The sequence below is a fragment of the Mirounga angustirostris genome, unplaced genomic scaffold, assembly GCF_029215605.1.
Source record: "Mirounga angustirostris isolate CCGP_5_RB_7025 unplaced genomic scaffold, mMirAng1.0.hap1 SCAF_2, whole genome shotgun sequence".
Lineage (NCBI taxonomy): Eukaryota > Metazoa > Chordata > Mammalia > Carnivora > Phocidae > Mirounga > Mirounga angustirostris.
In genome coordinates this window covers 120,746,747-120,766,816 of record NW_026991710.1, presented here as the reverse complement: position 1 = coordinate 120,766,816, position 20,070 = coordinate 120,746,747, and the positions used below count along the sequence as shown (strand labels likewise).

The window sequence follows — 20,070 nt, the reverse complement described above, 5'->3', positions numbered from 1 at the left end:
CTACTTGTAAAGAAAGCAAGGAGCTTAAAATCATCTGATTACTTGGCACATATCAGGAATAAATATAGACCATTTATATCTCAATCCTGATTTGTTTGGGGCCCTATGCTACCACTTTAGGATTATCCTCACAACCCTCTCTGACTGGAGGACTGCCATCCCCACTTCTTAGGTGCTGCTGTGGATCTGGCTTTGGTTGATTTATGTGCTCATTTACTATTCCGCCTTTCTAAGCCTCCCTTCACACTTGGCCTACATCCATTCTTCACACAAGAAAAATGGATTGTCGAGTCACTAGCTCATGAGTTAAAGCTACATGGACAGGAAGGCTGGGCAATACCAATGGCAGGAAAAACTACTTTTACTTTTTAAAAAATCAGTAATAAGTCTTTTAAATATAAATTAACCAAATAAACATGCCATTTTACTTGTATGTCTTGCCTTCAGTTCTATTTACTTCATTTGAAAGCACAACAAATATGCATGAATAGGCAAGACTACCTCTAACTTAAATTTTGTTTCATTCTCAACATGTAAAAGATTTGAGAAGTATTTTTAGTATATTTCCAGTGTAGTGTATTTTGTATATTACATTAGAATTATACTAATGGGTGTACACATTTTATATCATATTAGTGTATATTATATTGAGTTTATTTCCTCCAAAACTGCTGATTCAGTGATCTGCCCAATACCCTTTTGTATATCAAGACATTATTTTCTCTCATAACTTTGAAACTATGAGTTTGTGGTTTTTTCCATATCAAGGTAGAATGTCCACATGGCTCTTCTCCATAATTATGCTTGTGGGGTCCTATAAAGAACAATGGGAGTGAGTTGGAACTCTGAAACCTTGGTTGTCATTAGATGTGTGACCTTGCACAAAGATGTTAGTGCTCAAAGTTCCAGTCTCCCACATGGTTACTGTGAAAAACCTAATTTTTAAAAATATATAATATACATAAAAGCATATTAATGGATTTTCTATAGAAAGGCAGAGTGATATTACTCTGATTTTATCTGTTTTATTTTTTAGTTGATATGAGGTAGCTTATCTCATACTTTTGTAATTTTCTGTTCTCTTTTTCTCCCATAGTGATAATAGGGATTATTTACGCAGTAATGCTTGGTATCATTATAACTATCCTCTCATTTGCCTTCTGTATTGGCCAACTGACAAAGGTGAGAATTCAGTTTTTAATTTTGCTGTAAGTGCTTGTGTGAACAACTCTATTCCTCTGAGTTCAGTTAAACTCAAAGAGAAACAAAACTGCATAAAACTCCCATCTTTTTCAACTGGACACATAAAAGTCACTGGGTTATTCTAGTGGAATGTTTTTTGTTTTTTGTTTTTTTTTTGCATTTGCCCTATAAAGGAACCCGAAATATAAAACTCTCCCCCATTTTCCAATGAAAAATTTTCCAAAGTTTTTGTCTCACTTAATTTAATATAGTTTGATGGATATAGATGAAACAATCAAATTTCTAAATATAGTATGTACTTTAACTTGTGTGCAAAATATTTAAAATAACATGATATATTTACATATGTTTAAAATTTTTGCTGTTTTTTAGTCTCATATTTCCTGATACAAATTTTTCAAACCCCACCCATGTGTTTTCCATGTGTTTAGTGATTTTCTTCATCACTAAAGCTAACTTTAAATCCGTATGACACAGCATTCCAAAGCACATAACCTTTACTATAACTTTATATCTAAGATGTTTAAGATACAACATTTGTGTGTGTGTTCTGATGCCATAATTAGAATGTAATCCTAGATTATTAAGTATCTGGTCTCAAAGAATGGTACAGTTGAGTTCTCGTTCATCCTCTGTTCTTGATCTCTCTTTGTGATCTCCACACTATAACCACTATATATATTCTTTTAAAAAGGCTTATTTAGAGGGGTAACAACTTTGCAATGACAGGGGTATAACAACAACTTCTAGTAGGTGACTTCTATAATGGTCTAAACCTATGATTGATTATCATCACTCCATGTAAATGTATCTTCTCTAAAGAATACTTCTTAATAAAAGTCATTGAGAGTGCTTGTTGTGATATGAGGGATGTTGTAAAGACTTGAATGTAAGGTGATGAGTTCTCTGGTCCGCTGTATAAACACTGGGGGAAAATCATCTCCTTGTGATCGAGCGGATATGTCAAAATGATTTGTCGTCTCTCTTGGCTGATGATCTAAAATCTAGAAAAGTCAATAAGATACTTAGTTGGCAAAATTCAGAGAAAATCTTCTATTTGTATATAGAAAAACCAGATCATGATCAATAGGCTAAGAGATCTTACCTCTTTTTTTTTTTTTTAACCCTTTCCATTTTAGCTTTTCATTATAGCAGGGAAATATGAAAGTCAATGTCTGGGGTTAATTCACCTATGGAAATATCAAATACTATTTCAAAAGATAAATACAAGTTGAAATCAAAGTTTGTAAATATCTATGAAATTGTGAATTTTTCTGAAAGTAACCTCTACAAAGCACATCTTAATCAAAAGAAAACAAATGTTAGCCAAAACACACAAAAAAAGTTTTGAACTTGAGGCATTTTTCTTTATAAGGTCTTAAGTTTCTAAAATTGTGGCATTAATATTTGTCTGGTTTTTATCCATAGAAAAGTTCACTTGCTGTCCAATCTTCATCCCCAGAAGACGCAGACTCTGAAGTTTTGTAGAAACAAGGAATCCAGGTTGGTGCTAATATTCTTAATGCCTTTTGCCTTTTTTGGAGGGAAATAAATTAGTTACTTCTTTCTGAGTTGGGAGAAAGGTATGCCCAATTAGGATTCATTTATATTCTATTTCATCAGTGCTACCTCTGTAAGATTTTTTTTTATTTGAACATTTGTCTTCAGCATAGTGAAATTATTCCTTAGGCAGAAAGTGTCTTTTAAAAAAAAAAAAAGGTAAAACAAATACTATAAGTAAAAGCAAAAGTTAAGTTCTTTTGTATACTTCATATTTTCCAAACTGCAAAGTTGTGTATAGGAGACCCTACAGTGGATATAGTTTAATAACCCCTGATCTACAGCCAGACCTGGATTTGAATCTATACTCCAACACTTACTAGCTGTGTAACTGTGAGCAAGCTCCTACTATGGAGATAATGATAGTTAATGTGGAGATAATTTAATATGGACGTAATGAAAATGTTGACCTCATGGAGTTTCATTAAATGAGCTACAACAAGTAAAGCATTTAGAACAGTTCTTGGCCATAGGAAGTGCTAATGCCTGTTAGCTCTAATAAGTAATGAAGGTTCCACACCCAAATGACCTCCTCTGCACAGCTGGCCGGTCATTTGGTCCCCTGTTTTCATTTCCACCTGCATGTGTTAAGTAGATATACAACACATGGAAAACTGCAGGTGAATTTTGTTCACACAGAACAGTATTAGCCTACAGAGTAAAAGAGCATTCGTTGCCAACTTAAAAAAATAGGAGATTTTTACGTTAAAAAACACCCAAATATTAGTACTCCCTTAGAGAAAGAAATGTAAACTCTAATAAAGTCTGGAGCCTCTGTACCAGCTTGATAGGAATTCCTAAGAGCTGAGTAGTGGTTGCTGCCTCAGCTATTGGCTTAAATACCAAGCCAATTTCATTTATTTCACTCATTATGGCCCCTTGTATAACCTCGATAATTGAGCATATAGTGCCTATTAGATGTCACCTGAAGCATAAGCCCAAGTGATATCTATCTTGGGAGATGTCCACCAAGAACGAATCTCTAGGATGGGCTCTAAGGCTCAAGTAAAAAGGACCTAACTCCGCCTACAAAATTGACTAAGGTTTTTCCATAATTACAAAAAAAATCATGACAGGGGCGCCTGGGTGGCTCAATCAGTTGAGCATCTGACTCTTGGTTTCGGCTCAGGTCATGATCAGGGTCTTGGGATCCAACCCTGCCTGTGCTCTGCACTCAGCGGGAAGCCTGCTGGAGATCCTCTCTCTCCCTCTTCCTCTGCCCTCCCCCAGCTCTCTTTCTCTCTCTCTCAAATAAATAAATAAAATCTTTTTAAAAAATCATGATAGAGGGGCGCCTGGGTGGCTCAGTCGTTAAGCGTCTGCCTTTGGCTCAGGTCATGATCCTGGGGTCCTGGGATCGAGCCCCGCGTCGGGCTCCCTGCTCAGCGGGAAGCCTGCTTCTCCCTCTCCCACTCCCCCTGCTTGTGTTTCTTCTCTCGCTGTGTCTCTCTCTGTCAAATAAATAAAATCTTAAAAAAAAAAAAATCATGATAGAACTGAAGACCTGTACATTTTTGGATTCTAGTTTTAACCTGGGACTAAGTACTTATCTTCAAAGGACTTGCTGGGTTTCCTAGACTTTGCAGTGAGGAAAGAAAGTTTTAAAGATTCACTCCAGCTACATAACCTATAGGCAGGACTTGCCTCATCAAGTTATCTTGTGGATTGTTCTTGAAGCTTAACCATGATTGTTACATAATTACTTAGTCCCAGGAAGGTCATGCTCTGTAGAGTAAATGGCATATACAAAGTTCTCAGGGAAAAAGGTTAGTAAAACCCAATCTGCTGATACTTAACAAAGTTTGGAGTCATGTGCCAGATTCACTTCATTTACTAAAGGCTACCTTGTTATAGGACTTGCAGGTGGAACTAATACGTGTTTTTTAATCTACATTATGCATTATTTCAAAAAAATATGTTTTCATGCTATTTCTAAAATGGAGCACTTACCACCCAAAGCCATGAACATTACCCAGGGCAAGACAAGGCAGTTACGGGCAGAAGGACATGACAAAAGGCATGGGAGAAGACAGATTATGCTGTCCCCAGGGAATTATGTCCATTTCTATATTGGCAAGATGAATGCTTTTGTTCCCAGTTCATGCCTCAAATATGTGGAAAGACAGGGGAAAGTCAGATGAACCAAATTTCAGGCTTCTTTTCATTTCCCCATATTTGTGCACATGAAGTTATTAAATGTGTCTTAGGAAGTTAGTGAAATGGTTTATAAAATCTGATCCCACCTCACAGGAAATATTGGGAAATATATAAAGGATTTAAAAATGCTCTAGTCCTATTTTTGTAGCATACTGCTGAAAAGAAATGTGCAAGTCAAAGACAATAAGAGACAGAGGGACCGTGTCATCTCAACGAGAACTGGAAATGTTAGGGTATGAATTACTTTAATGCCCTTGAACTTGCGCATAGTTTATACCTGATAGGAAGTGAGAATAGGTGGATCTGAGTTAGCTATCCATCGTGATGGCCGTGGGTGATTCCAATAACTCATTTCTCACAGGAAAATGTTCGGGATACACAGTTCCTGTGATACCCAAATGGAAGAAAACTGTGGAAAACACTCCACTTTCACAAGAGCAAAAGCTCTTCTCATCCCTTTAGTGTACTCTCCAGGAGTAACATAAATCCAACTTTCTAGCTAAGAAACGTTGAGGGTCAGATTTGATGAAAGAGACAAACCCAGTGCCCTTTCCCCACGTGCTAGTATCAGAGAGGAATTTAGCAGTGAGGTGCTGTACAGACTGCTCCTTGCTAATGTCCAAGGAACAAAATTATTCCCAAGAAAGATTATAGATGAGGGAGTTTGCCTGAGGTTCAGAGACATATATGTAATTCAACTCACTTATCAGTTGCTGCCTTCTCACTATATTCAGCCCCCATACAATTTCTGTGTTAGCTTCTCATCTCTGTAGAACTTAGGAGCAGAGTAATTATGTTTGTGCCTTCTCTAAGGCTTTTAGAATAGATTTTCTAAGAAATTCTTTCTTTACATATTATTCTCTAATAATGCTCATCTGAAAGAAAATTCCTTTCATTTCCTAATAATTATATTCAAGGACAACTCTGTGAGAATGTAGAATTCTGAAGTGTATTCTATCTATTAATTTCCTATTGTGCTTAAATAGAACTATGTCTCATACTATTGCTTTTTCCCCCCCTCTATAATCCTTCCACAGAAAAGTAATTCATGAGAATCTGCTCCTCAAGCCAAATTTTGGAAGAAGTCAAAGACACAAGACTTCAGCCAAAAGAAAAATGAATGTGTGAATTATATACTCCAATATATTGTACACCTTCCTAAGCAGTACAACTTCAGGATGAAAATTTCATCATGATGAGTCCAGTGACTCAATGATGGAAAACGTCTCTCCTCATTAACATTTCAAAATGAAGAACAATTATTTCCTTTCATGCTTGCTTTGGTGTGTTAGCATTATTTTTATAATTAATTGATTTAGAATTCTGATCCCCAAACTCCAGTTGGCTTCACCTGCAGTTCTTTATGACTTATTCGATTTTATTGTAGTTCAATGATTGTGCTGTCAAATGAAAGGCTTGTAACGTCTGGATGGTATCTAAGTTCTCATTCCAAACTTCTGAGACTTGTCACTGTTTTAAATATATTAAGGGGACCTGAGATCCTAACATTTCCTTCCACTGCAAGATAGGGTATGACACTGATGATGATGATAGTTCAGTCACACTCATAAAGCTTGTGCTTGGAGATGCCTTACGTATATGCATGTGTAAACACATACGTTATAGATAACATAGATATAGATGTATAAAATGACACATTCATCCTCTAATGCATAAATCAACACAAAAGGGTTTTCCCACTTTAAGAAGTGAGATGTTATACATGTATGAATGACCTATTTAAAAGAATTTTCTGACGGTCGAGTGTTAACTCTTCCAGGGCACTGACTGATGCATTGCGTTCCCCTGGCAGAGTTATTTATGTAAGAGGTCATGGTGTCCTGACAAAGAAAAGAATTAATGACTTTTCCTTGCAAACTTAATAACTCTCTAAATGCAGTATAATGAAACTTAGTAACTCTATAAATGCAATAAGACGTGCAAACTTGACAAGCAGGTGAATATTTTAATAGGTTGTTCTATATTCTCAATTGAATTCTTTAATCCATCCAGCCCTACTTTGTCCTTAATAAAGCTTTGAAAATTAGCCTAAATAATCCAAAAGAAATTTCTAGATATGAGACGAAGGCTTTGTAACCATACAGCTATCACTCATTTATAGTAAAACTTAAAAAGCAATATAAAAACAGAGAAGTACCCTCCTGTAATAGTCTATTTCCAAATTACTAAAAATCCATGTGGCTTTTCATTGTGTGATAATTAAGTAAATAATATTGTGTACATATTTGGGCCCGGCAACTTAAATTTTTTACAATAAATTACAAAATCTAAATCTTAACCTACTTGTTTGTTCTGAGAGTGTTCTTGTATTAAATTGACTATTTAACTGAAAATAAGAATAGCTGAATGGAGCACTGGGTGTTATACGCAAACAATGAATCATGGAGCACTACATCAAAAACTAATGATGTAATGTATGTATGTTTTATTATAATGTATGTTTTATTATAACATAATAAAAAAGAATAGCACATTTCTGTTATTACATATTTTTAAGTAGTTTAGCAGTATTACTGGGTTAATTTAATCAAGTGAATTACTCAAGCACCAAGGCAATTTTAAATGTATTTTTTCAATAAAAATAAAATGTTGAGCCAAGAGAGAACAGGAGACTAAGCTTGTCTCTAAAGTAATTTACAAATCAAAGGCAATAGACTAGAGTGGCTGTCCCTTCTCCACAAGAGCAAGAGAATTCAGAGAATAATTAAAGTATGAATTACATTAACCTCCTGGAACTTTTCCAGTTAATTTCTCTGTACTTCTACCTGTGGACTTTTCACATTTGAACTTAATGTTTGTAGGAAGAAATTACCCTATGGTCTTTATAGTTTTATAATTCAGTCAGCCTAAGACTATAGTAAAGAAATCTTACCTTGGAGGCCAACATGAATGGTTCATGTTGAATTTCTTAAAATTGAGACCAGAGTCAGGGGTGGGAGTGAAGCTGTTTAGAAAATTTGATCCTTCAGGCCTCGGTGTGTGTTTGTGTAAGTGTGAGCAGAGGATCTACATAAAGGGAAATGAATGGAGAAAGGTGAGGAACTTGTGAAGGAAGAACATGGGGAGCCAAGGAATGACATGGTGGAAGGGGTATCTTAGTTTATTAATATGCAGTAATGGATCAAGAGCCTTCTGGTTTATTCTAAGTATTTGTCTTATCAAATGCAGCACATTTCTCATAAGAAACTCCTAAGAGCCAAATGTCATCCAAGCAAAAATCAACACAAAATTCTACCCAGTATCACGCACAGGCTTATCCCTGAGTCAATGGGTATCTATGTAATGAGCGTCTTTTGCCCTCAGCTCTGTTCAGCTGGAGTACGTGTGCTGGCGACTGACCGATAACTCAGTTTCAGCTTCTAGATGGAAACATGGAGTCTGAATCCTCACAGCATGTGTACATCTTGTGCTGCATTTATTATGATCTGAATTCTATCCCCTACTTAACTGTGAGTCCTTGGGAGCAGGGACTTTAATTCATTTTTGTGGCTCCTGTGAGGCTTCACAAAACATGCTCTTTTCTTAATATTTAAAATGGCATTACTCATAGTGCTATAAAGGCTTCATCTGGCACGGTATGGAAAAAGAATCAATTTTGGATCCAGAGTTCGAACACTTGCTTGTTTACTCACATAACTTCAGTTTCCTTATCTGCAATGTGAGGGTGAGACTAACTGCCTGGCAAAAATGCCTTGACATTGGTGTGAAATGAGGTATGGAGGGCATGCCCAGCACCCAGGAGGTGCTCAGTAAATGGCAGCTCTGATTAACATCACCTGTGACAAACTCTTCCTTCCTCGCCACCAGCAAAGCAGCATAGAGTTCTATAGCCAATCCACTTTACATGCCCCGTGGAAATATTGAGCCTTTGAAGGCTGTTCCCTCATTTCTTTCTGCCATCTCATTTTTTGCTGTGCAAAATAGAAAAACCAGTTTTTCTTATCTTTTGTCGCTGGAACATGACATTATGCGCTTTCACTGATTAGATGTACAAAACGAAATCAGTTGTCTTTTAAGATTTCAGTTGTCATTAGTAGCTTTAAAATGTTACTTGAGATTAAATTGAAAAAGTAGGTTTGTTTTGAAGACAATAGGTTTAGAAAAATTGGATCTCAGTGATAAAAGGAGGTAACCTACTAATTTTCATCATTTTTAAAACATCCAACACACTCACTCACTCACTATAGGGTTTTGTAATTGGGAAAAAAAAAAGCCTTCCCCTCTCGTAGTACATCTGACTTGCTTTCTTTCCTTTCTTAGAGAATTAGTTGGAATGCATATGCAGAGTCAGAGTGTTAAGGAAAAACATTCTTGACATTTGTGCTTAACAGCTAATAATGGAACCAACCTACAAATTAAATATTGTGTAACTCTCAAGTGTCATAGTGTATATAATTTACCAGAAAAAATTTCCTCAAAGTAAGAAATCACTATTTTTTAGATATTAAACAACTATTAAACTGACAGAAGCATAGCCATTCTTTTCGGAATCACTGATTCTACTGACTTTTGAACCCAGGAAGTTTTGATCATGTTGACACATTCTCTTCGCAACTAATGAACAGTTGAAAACTACAACAAAAACTTATGATGTACTACATGCTGGCTAACTGAACATAAAAAAAAAAGACAGATTCTCTTCAAAAAGAGGATTCTCTTTTCTAATTCTGGGTGCTTTCTGGATTCATAAACCTTCCTAAACTGTCTCTTCTCCTTACATGACCTGGTTGTAATTATAACAATGATTTGTTTCATTTTGCTATCTACATAAATGAGAACATTGACAGTATATGTCTTAGATTTTAAGGTCTTAGCAGAAACAAGCTTCGTTTTTTTTTTTTCTTTTTTATTACCATAGCACCATAGTACAATTAAGCATTCAAGAAATATTTTAGCATTTAAATTTATTTTAAACACAAACTTCATGGTTAATGATATGTTAACATTTATTGAGCATTTACCATGTGCCAAACATTGTTTTAAATGCTTAGTGTGATCTTCAGAAAACCCTTGAGATAGGTACAAGTTTATTCTTGAAAATGTAGAAAACAGTATGTTTACTGCTAACTAAAAAAAAAATATATATATATATATATATACGGGTGCATAAATTAATAAGTTCAGAAAACAATATGAAGCAATATCCAATAGTTTCTTTTTTCTTGTTGTTAAGAGGCACTAATTTAAAGTGAAGTGGTACCAACATTGCAGGATCCTGTTGAATATCTCGAAGCTAGAGCTCTATGTTAAAACTGAACACCAGCAATACCTTGGTATCGCACCATTGTCCATATCTCATGAAACACGTTTGTGGGTGTGCTCGAAATGTGCTATGACTCGGCAAAAATCATCCTTGAAAGTTGAAGGATAAATGTTTCAAAGAACGTGCAAAACAGAAAAATTCATCAATAAAATAACTTGGTCTGTACGTTTTAAAAGGAATCTGATCCTTTTTTTTTTTTAACGTGTTGCCGTCTTAAAAGCTATTTTTTTCATAGTAAGACCTATATGAGTTTGGTGCAGTGTTAGGTGTAGGTATGTATATGATCTTCCATGAGCTCAAAAAATTTAACATCATTTAAATCTTGTTTGAAAGAATCAGGCTACTTCTTCCTCTTAGAAACCCGAGGAAGCAATAGCAGAGGGCCGGCCCAGCAACAGGAGGCAGAAAATCATGCATTCTTTTCCCCCTCACACTAAGTCTGCTAGGGGATAGGGTTTATTCCCAGATATCTGATAGCCACCCCATTCAGCAGCGACCATGGTTCCCACAGGGGCTTATAAAGAAAACCCAAAAGGAAAGCAAAAGAAGCTGTCATCTCTCTCACCTGGACCATTGGAGCAAAAGGTATAGGAGTTATGTTGTCCATTTCCATGGACATAAAACAGTTCTTTTTCACTTCTAAAGCTAAATACAATCCTCTATGTAATGATAACCATGTCATAATTTTTTAAAATCTTTAATAATTTGTTTTGATCTCCTCACCTCAGAGTTTTACAAAGCTTCCAATACATGCAAGTCCAAGTTCCCAGCATTCTCCCCTTATTCTTGTTTAATACAGCTATAGAGCATGACCTCTCGTATCATGTGATTTACTCTTCTCTTATTTCCAGTGTGTACCACGAGAGTCTCGAGGGCAGTACAGAGGATCTTCACATCATAGCTCCACCACTGTGCTCAGAATAGAGCCCACCACAATGATACATTATTACATATACCTCTAGTAACTCTTCTTGAAATCAAAACTAGGATAGACCAAGGAGGGCCTGGGTGGCTTAGTTGGTTAAGCATCTGACTCTTGATTTCGGCTCAAGTCATGATCTTAGGGTCGTGAGATTGAGCCCTGTGTCAGACACATGCTGAGTGTGTATCCTGCTTAAGATTCTCTCTCTCTCTCTCTCTCTCTCTCCCGAAGCCCCTTCCCTGTGCACATGCACGCTCTCTGTCTCTCTCTCCCTCTAAAAAAAAAAATTTTTTTGAAAAAAAACTAGGACAGACCAAGAGTTTATGTTTTTTTCTTTTTTCTCAAATATTCTGTAGACACACTTGGAAATGAGAATAGTACTGTTTCCTGGTAGTTGGAAAAGGTTTCTTAAAGTGACCAATACTGATTTTTTGATTTATAAGAATAGCTTTTCCCACAATTCCTCTACTAGGATTGGAAAATGGACTTGAATCCTAACTCTTCCATCTGGTTGCTGACCACTTAGATAGCCCTCTTCCTGTGAGAGATACTTCTCTGTATCCTCAGGACCTGATGTGGTCATGATTTCAAACCTAATCAGGCTGTTTGCCACCCTCCCTTTGAGTCTGAGTATTGTCACTGCCTGAAATTACTGCTACATTATCTCACCCAGTAGACCGCATGTGGCTTTAATTAGAGCAGTTTAAGAACCAAAATATAATGATGCTAACACATAAGAAGTTTATTTTTTTGTCCAGGTAATGGTACAGAAATATTCCAGGTCAGTGGAGAATAGAGATTCTCCTTCACATAGTCATTCATGGATCTAAGCTAATGGCATCTTTGCCATTGCCAAAACATGGTTTCCAAAGTTTCTCTGGACATCACCATTCCAGAAGACGGAAATAATAAGTAGGAGCACTACATGGGAGGTTTAATCCATCCCTCCCATAAATCAACAACCAAAAGGAGGGGGGTAGAGAATGGCCCTTTCTCGACTCACATTCTATTAACTAGTATGCAGTCACACCACAACACTTAACTGCAAGGGAGTCTGGGAAAACTCAAGCCCTGTGCCCAGAATAAAGGTAGAATGGATTTTACCAGACAGTTGGAAGTCTCTGCCAGAACCCATGCCTCTGGTCACGACATACTCATGCACGCCCTTATTCCCACATGTATATCACACTCTCCTCTTCTCTCCTCTGTTATAGCATGTAACTCAAAGCCCAGGACCTCTTGGTGATGTACAGTTTTCTCATTAGACAATCAAACTAAGAAGACAAGTTTTCTGCCCACTGCTATACCCAATACACAATGGTGGACCTAGGATATCTGTAATAAAAATTACCATCCAAAAATGATGGTACACACATCAGTCATTGGTCCATGGCACAGAGAGAACCTGATGGGCAAACATTGCGAAGTCTCCTCCGCAGGCTATGGAAGTGTCTGTTGTTCTCTATGGCAATGCACTTTGCACTTGGCTTTGCACTTTGTAAGTTCTTCCTGGTCATTAAATTCCATGGCCATATTTGAAATGAGTGTTGAGCCCTGCTTATGAGCTATACAAATTTGGTAACACATTTTCTAATGGTGCTGGGGTTGTTTTATAGAGAAATAGGCAAAAGTTTTTTCAAGCCAGGCTCACACTTACTTTGGCAACACAAATCCCTTAGAAAATTAAGTGACTTCTGGTCATTTTGCTTTCAGTCAGCTCCATTTGCCTGTAACTACATCCAAAGTTATTTCCGAGACAAAATTTTAAATCTTTTCATTTCATTGTGTACTTGCATTAATCCTTGCCTCTAACTTAATGACAGCTTCTTTGAGGCAGCTTAAATAATGGGCTATAATGAAAAGCAATATTCTTGATGTGATCTCAGCCCTAGGGCTGAGTTCTTTTGGTTAATGAGAAACATTGATAAGTCTTTTTCCTCTAAGCCTTTTTCAGTCTTATCTGTCCTGTTTTAGGCCCAGAAGCATTTGCTTTCCCCAACACTCTGAGATTCTTAATTTATTCTTGAAAATCAGCCAATTATTTCCTAAACTCATTTTTTGTTATACTATTGTTAAAAGCTGTAACAATTGGGGTGCCTGGGTGGCTCAGTCATTAAGCGTCTGCCTTCAGCTCAGGTCATGATCCCAGTGTCCTGGGATGGAGCCTCGCATCGGGCTCCCCGCTCAGCAGGAAGCCCACTTCTCCCTTTCCCACTCCCCCTGTTTGTGTTCCCTCTCTTGCCATCTCTCTCTCTGTCAAATGAATAAATAAAAAATCTTAAAAAATAAAAAAAATTTTTAAAAAGCTGTAACAATTAACAAACACTAAAACTTAGGTTCCTTCTAACCATTTCTCCTAAACTACAGATGCAGAAGGCACATAGTATCCCATCCAAGTTACTGTAGACAGCACTCACCAAATAACTTACATCAACATAACATGAATAGTCCACTTTCCTGAAGTATTATTTCATTCTTTATCTCCTGACACCCAGATACTAAACCAATGCCATTTACTTCAGGGTTTCGCTATGGTAGCACCCTTATTTCTGTATTAGACAGGCTAAATGCTATCACAAGTAAGGCCAAAGTTTTAGGGCTCAGCACAATTAAAGTTGGTAGTTTTGCTCATCTAACTGTCCAGTGTGAATCTAAGAAGGGACTGGAAGTGATTTCTGCTCCAGTCATTCAGGGTTCTAGGTTTATAGTTCCTCTTGGTCTGCAAAGTCATTTTCCCAATCACCTCTCAGGGGGAAAGGATGGGGGACACTCACATGAGGTTTTCTGGGCCAGACTGGCAAGTGGGATAAATGGTAACCTTCACTCCTATGCCATTGGCCAGAGTTAGTTGCATGACCACAACTAAAGGTCATGGAAGGTAAGACTTGTTTTAGCCACTATCTTCAGTAAGATGTTACACAGGGGGAGTGGTAGTTGGCATTCTTCTTCCTCTTTTTCTAAGGGGAATATGTCTGAACTGGTGTGTCCATTAAGAATAATGTTTCCTGTAAGTTTTTCGTCTATAACCATTATAGTTTAAGAAAGCTCCGGGGCACCTTGGCGGCTCAGTTGGTTGAGCGACTGCCTTCGGCTCAAGTCATTGATCCTGGAGTCCCAGGATCGAGTCCCACATCAGGCTCCCTGCCAAGCTTCTCCTTCTGACCCTCCTCCCTCTCATGCTCTCTCTCTATCATTCTCTCTCTCAATAAATAAATAAAAATCTTAAAAAAAAAAACTATATTAAAGAAAGCTCTTTCCTAGTTGCTAGGGGATATTTTTTTTCATCATAAGCAGTTATTGAATCCTATCAAATGCTTTTTCTTTCCTGCAACTATGGAGAATTGGTAAATTTAAATCTTTCTTACTCTTGTAATTATTGAGTACAACTGCACCTGATTTCAAGCCCAGGTTTTTCCACTACAAAAAGATTTGTCAACTACTCTTTAGAAGCTTCTGTGCAACATGGACATGAAATTATGCATAGAAATGATTGTAATAAAGGAGAAGTCATGATGCACATCACCAGTGAAGTACCACAGGTATTCCAGGAACTGAGATGAAGGAGAAAGATCATGTTCAGCTGCAGGTTTCAAGAAAGACTGAAGGGGTTGGAGATGGGAAGTAGACCCCCAGAGTCAGAAAAATATGAAACCTAGAAGTAGGAGTCAAGTTTGGGAGAGCAGGCTGGAGGTATATCATAAGGTACACCTGTTGAACCCTAATGCAAATCTCACCTCTCTAGGTCAAGTCAAAATAGACTTTTCATTCAAGATGGTACAATGAACATACGAGTATATATTTTCTCTTTTCTAAGCCTCCATCTATTAATTGTAAAGGATAAGACACAAAACTGAAAGAACAGAAGAAAGAATAACAATAACAGATAAATATTTCAGTAAAGATCTGGAAAACTGAAAACAAATGAAAGAGGTAACTGATGAATTAGAAAGGAAAAGGAAATGTGATTTGTGCAATAGAATTTCCCCCCCCCAAAAAAAAACCAAATAAGCTACCTAGAGAATAATAAGACTGCCTGAGTGAGTGTTTATTTCTAGGATCTGAAATGAGTAGTTGGGAGAGGCTGGGACAAAGAATGGTTGCCAAATACAGAGTGGTTAAAAACACAGTTCTTATGGCCAGGACACATAGGTTAGAATCCAAGCTCTACCATGTACTAGTTGTGAGGCCTCGAATATGCTATTTAACTTCTCTGTGCCTCATTACTCTTATTTGCAAAATAGGGTTGATAATCACAGTAGTACCTTCTCAAAGGGTGGTAGTGAGCAGTGAATAAGTTCATATATACAACATTTATAATAGTGCCTAGTGCAATGTTAGTGATCAATTAATGTCAGCTATTGTGATTTTTATTATAATCTCAGGAAAAAGCACTTGTTAAAGAAATGTACATGTATTACCTTGATGATCTGTTCCTTTCTGTCCATTTTTAAGATTTTAAGCCCAGTAGGATAAATGTGAAGGAATGAAGGTGTGAACAAAGCCAAGAGCAGAGAACTTGCAGAAGCAGAAGGGAGACTTCAGCCTGCATGCTCACTGCATGGCGGTCCAAACACAAATGAAATAACATGTGAGGGATGGCAAAGGAATGTCCAGAAAGACTGAAATTTAGCCAATATCCCAGGTGCCTGGCTGCTGAAACGGCACTGCGATTAAAAACAAAGCACAAGAGCATGTTTATTATTCTGTGAGCTCCTTAAAGGCAGGGACTGAGTGTATTCCAAATCTTTGTCTCTAAGGCAGGGTTTTTGAAAGGCTTCCATTGGTATGAAGTGATCTCAATTATAATTCACCTGCCTGGAGTTTGGAGCCTTCTCTCAACAGTAAAGAGAAGGACAGGCATAGGGTAGGAACACAGAGAGGAGGGCCCGACTTCCAAATGATCTCTGGAGAGTTCCTGTCATCTCAAGGACAGGGCAGATCCTGAGTCAGAAATCTCTAAGGGGCTGCATGATGCCCTCATGCCTGTGACACAAAGTTAAAACCAAAGGGTCTTGTGTCACATGTAGTTCTCCCCCTCCCCAACCCTTACACCAGACATACCATGACAGCCTTGCCCTGGGGGTGAGGGTAAGGGATGTCTGAGGCTTCATTTCTCCCCGTCCTAAAAGACAGGGTATGGCAGGGCCCTGGCCATGTGTCACATGCCTTCCCTTGATGGACAGCAAGAAGACAGGCACAAAGTTGTGTTGCTCAGCATCAACATTGGAATAAACGTGTACCGTGAACTTCCAAAACGACTGCTTTGAATGTCTAAATTCCGGTGTATTTTGGAAATCTCAGGACATGACTTAACAGTCACATTATGCTGACATCTGTTACATTTAATGACAAGGAATGGGGTTTGTTTCATGTCTGAAAGATTACAAATGGTTCCTGTAGTAAGAGCTCATCGTGTGTGTGTGTGTGTGTGTGTGTTTAGGGATTATATTTATAGTGAATTTTAGTTTTTTTTTTCTTTTTTACATTTGCCTAACTTCCAAACCTTTTATAAGCCTGTATTACATCTTCAAAGAAAAAGTAAATAAAAATCATTAACTTTTTTTTAATTTAAGTAGCCAACATATAGTACATTATTAGTTTTAATGTAATGTTCGATGATTCATTAGTTGCATATAACACCCAGTACTCATCACCACACGTGCCCTCCTTAATGCCCACACCCTGCTATTCCGTCCCCCACCCCTCTCCCTTTCCGCAACCCTCAGTTTTTTCCTGGAGTCAAGAGTCTCTCATGGTTTGTCTCCCTCTCTGATTTCTTCCCAGTTTTTCCTCCCTTCTCCTATTGTCCTCTGCACTATTCCTTATATTTCACATATGAGTGAAACCATATGATAATTGTCTTTCTCTGACTGACTTATTTCACTTAGCATAATCCCCTCCAGTTCCATCCATGTGGATGCAAATGGTGGGCATTCATCCTTTCTGATGGCTGAGTAATATTCCATTGTATATATGAACCACATCTTCTTTATCCATTCATCTGTTGAAGGACATCTTGGTTCCTTCCACAGTTTTTTAAAGTTAAAAAAAAAATCATGACCAGACAGTTGCTATACCACATTTCCCTAATGTATAGAATGTATTAGTCTACATGGGGATTTACTTATAAATGATAAAAACAGTCCTCCAGATCTGAGTTCCTGCACTGTGTTGCTTGCATGCCCAACACATTCTAGTGACTGTTTAGTTGTGGTTTATAGGGAACTGTGGCTGTCAGTTCAAATTAGAGACAAAAATTTCAGTCCTGCAGTGGATATCCAAAAAGTTCTCCAGTATAGATGGCAAGTGGGATAAATGGTAATAGAATTTGGGAATAGAATCTGAGATGATCAACAGGTGCTGAGTCATTTCTATTTTTTTGAGGTTGGCCTTGAAATTATCTGCCCCTTCAAGTCATTCTTAGAATTGATCTTATGCTCAAGCCAGTCATTTTGCAATGAACATACAATTTCTCAAACCTCCCTCTTTCCAAGTTTTATGACTAGAGTTCAACCTGAGTTCACATTATCAATTGCTGAACATCAGTCAGTGAAGCTTATTAACTGGGATTGTTGTCTGAGTTTGGGTCTCTTCCAGATGGTTTTGCCAAATGCTGTCAGTGCATCATATATTAGAAGAACATGTTATTTCAATCTCTACTTAAGTCACTCAGAGGATGTCCTTGACCCTTCTCATGGCTCTTTTCTCATGTGGGTAGTGTTATTTGTAATAAGATGTGCTCTGAGGAAAGCTAATAAAGTAATTTTTAGACTATCTATCAACTGAAGTTGAGTAATTATTTCCAATATTGCCAACCATGTGAAAATAATTTCCATTCTCAGATGAAAGATAATATTAAATCAAAAGCAATCAGTTTAATGTAAGTCTTACTTAACCTAAATCAATTAAATTCTTTCTAGGCCTACTAAAGCACAAAAGTGCTGAACATTTTAATTTTCTCAGATCAAAGTAACTCCATCCCTGAGCATTTTGAAATGAAGAAAAGGGAGCACTGAAAAGTGACCAACATCATTTATTCTTACTACAAAGAAGAGATGAGATTGTTGGGAACACAGTGAGAGCCCACATGTTATTTCTCTACCTCTTCTTATTTCCTACTCTCCCTCTACCACAAAGCAATCAGAGGAATTTTTGTAAAAACTTAAGACACAAATTAAAATATAAATATCTACTTCCCCGATTTAAAAATCTCCAATGAGCTTCCCATTGCACCAGAGCAAAATCACCACTCTTCAGCATGATCTTCTGGATCTCACCTGTCCTTATGCCCAATCTTCTCTCCCTGCCCCACACCTTCTCCATATCTCTCCTTATTCATAGGCTCCAGCCACTGACCTTTTCTCTTGACACTCCAATACCCTATGCTTCTTTCTTTCTTGTTCTCACTTATTCTCATATCTTTGCTTGGTTACCTCCTTCATATCATTCCTGTCTCATACCTTCAAAGAAGATTATTGATGGTTTTACTTTTTGTCTGCTTTGTTTATTACTATATCCCCAAAGCTGGGAATAGTGAGTGGACAGAAAAACAATAAAATTTTGTTGAATGACATAGGTCTCCCCTGCCTACCCAAGGCAAAGCAGCTTCCTGTCTCCTTCCTCCATTAAATTCTATCTCATTTTTTTCCCTTTATTTTCTTCATAGCAACCAGTTTCTAGGACTGTCCTCTTTATTTACATAACTGGTTATTGGCAAGTCCCAATTCGTAGGGTAAAAAAAACACTCAATCTTTTATTCACTTAGCTATATGGAATATGCGTTTCCTATTACTTCCAGACATCTGAGAGAGATAAAACTTTCCAATATTGCCAACCATGTGAAAATAATTTTTTCTTTTTTGTTATTAAAACTATTTCAATTTCAATATGCTAATCTCACATCCAATTCAAAGCTCTGTGGCTACCCTTTCCCTTCTAACTTTAGCTTCCTGAGGGTTAGAAGTGAAGAACAAAAAACAGGGAAGGGGCATCATTGTACTTAACTGTTCCAGGTTGTGGTCCTCTGCTTGATGGTTGTAGCTGCTGACCTGGCTTACACAAACCCCACCAATGGACTCTGGGAGTCAGAGTCCAATGCTGGATCTCTCAAAGATATGGGGGAATCTCAGAAGGCCTTGACATCACATGGGGATTCACACCAGCTCTGCCTCTTCCATTCTTGCTCAACTCACATCCCCAAATTCTTATCCCAAGGCTCTTACTCCTAGTGCCCCCTTGCTTAGGGGGCCATCCTTTAGTGTGAGATACCAGCAAGATAATTCTTTGGCTACTTTCCACTTAATCCATTGGATATCCTGGCATCTGTACACGCCAAATGGATGGTGTTCAACTTCTCAAATACTGCCCTTCTCTAAACTCTATTGTCCCACTCCAATTATCTTTCCTCTACTCATGTAGAAATAGGGACACATTGGCAAAATGCTGCCCAAAGAGCCTTCCAACAATAAGCAAAATGCCAGTCTCTCCCATCTTCTTGTAGGCATCCAAATCTTTATAAGCTTTTCTTTCAGTTTCCCTTTCCCTTCCCCACTTAAATTCTGGGGATGGAGAACACCCTTCTTTCTTCCTCCATACATTCCCTACCAGATCACTGACTAGGAACCCTCAGTGAGTTTCTTCCCTCCACATTGCTCACCTTGTATGGACCTGGCCTGCAGAAAGTCTGGTTCTGTAAAGTCTAAAAAACCCCTGTGAGGTGGTTTGGCCACAGCAGTGAGCAACAGCTCAGTGGTTCTTAGAATGAGGTGGTTCTCAGTCTTTCTTGTTTTGTCGTGGATGCCAATTATGAAAGGATAGGAAAATCTCACAACATCTTATAACATTGGCTTACTACTTTATCATAAGCCACCCACAGTCCCACAGACACCAGGATGTAAGTTTCCTGAGAGCAATGACTGTGTGGGTCTCTATATGCCTAGACAAG

General features: G+C 37.7%; 1 protein-coding gene across 1 annotated transcript in view; it reads left to right on the top strand.

The window, feature by feature from the left end:
• LOC123847517 (glycophorin-A-like) overlaps positions 1 to 6,032 on the top strand; it is a 33,897-nt gene extending 27,865 nt beyond the window's left edge. The window contains exons 5-7 of the mRNA XM_045879379.2: positions 1,097 to 1,182; positions 2,632 to 2,706; positions 5,958 to 6,032. Of these exons, the coding sequence (XP_045735335.1) occupies positions 1,097 to 1,182; positions 2,632 to 2,691 (146 nt within the window). The 3' untranslated portion in view covers positions 2,692 to 2,706; positions 5,958 to 6,032. The remainder of the gene's footprint in view (positions 1 to 1,096; positions 1,183 to 2,631; positions 2,707 to 5,957) is intronic.
• The last annotated feature ends 14,038 nt before the right edge of the window (positions 6,033 to 20,070 follow it).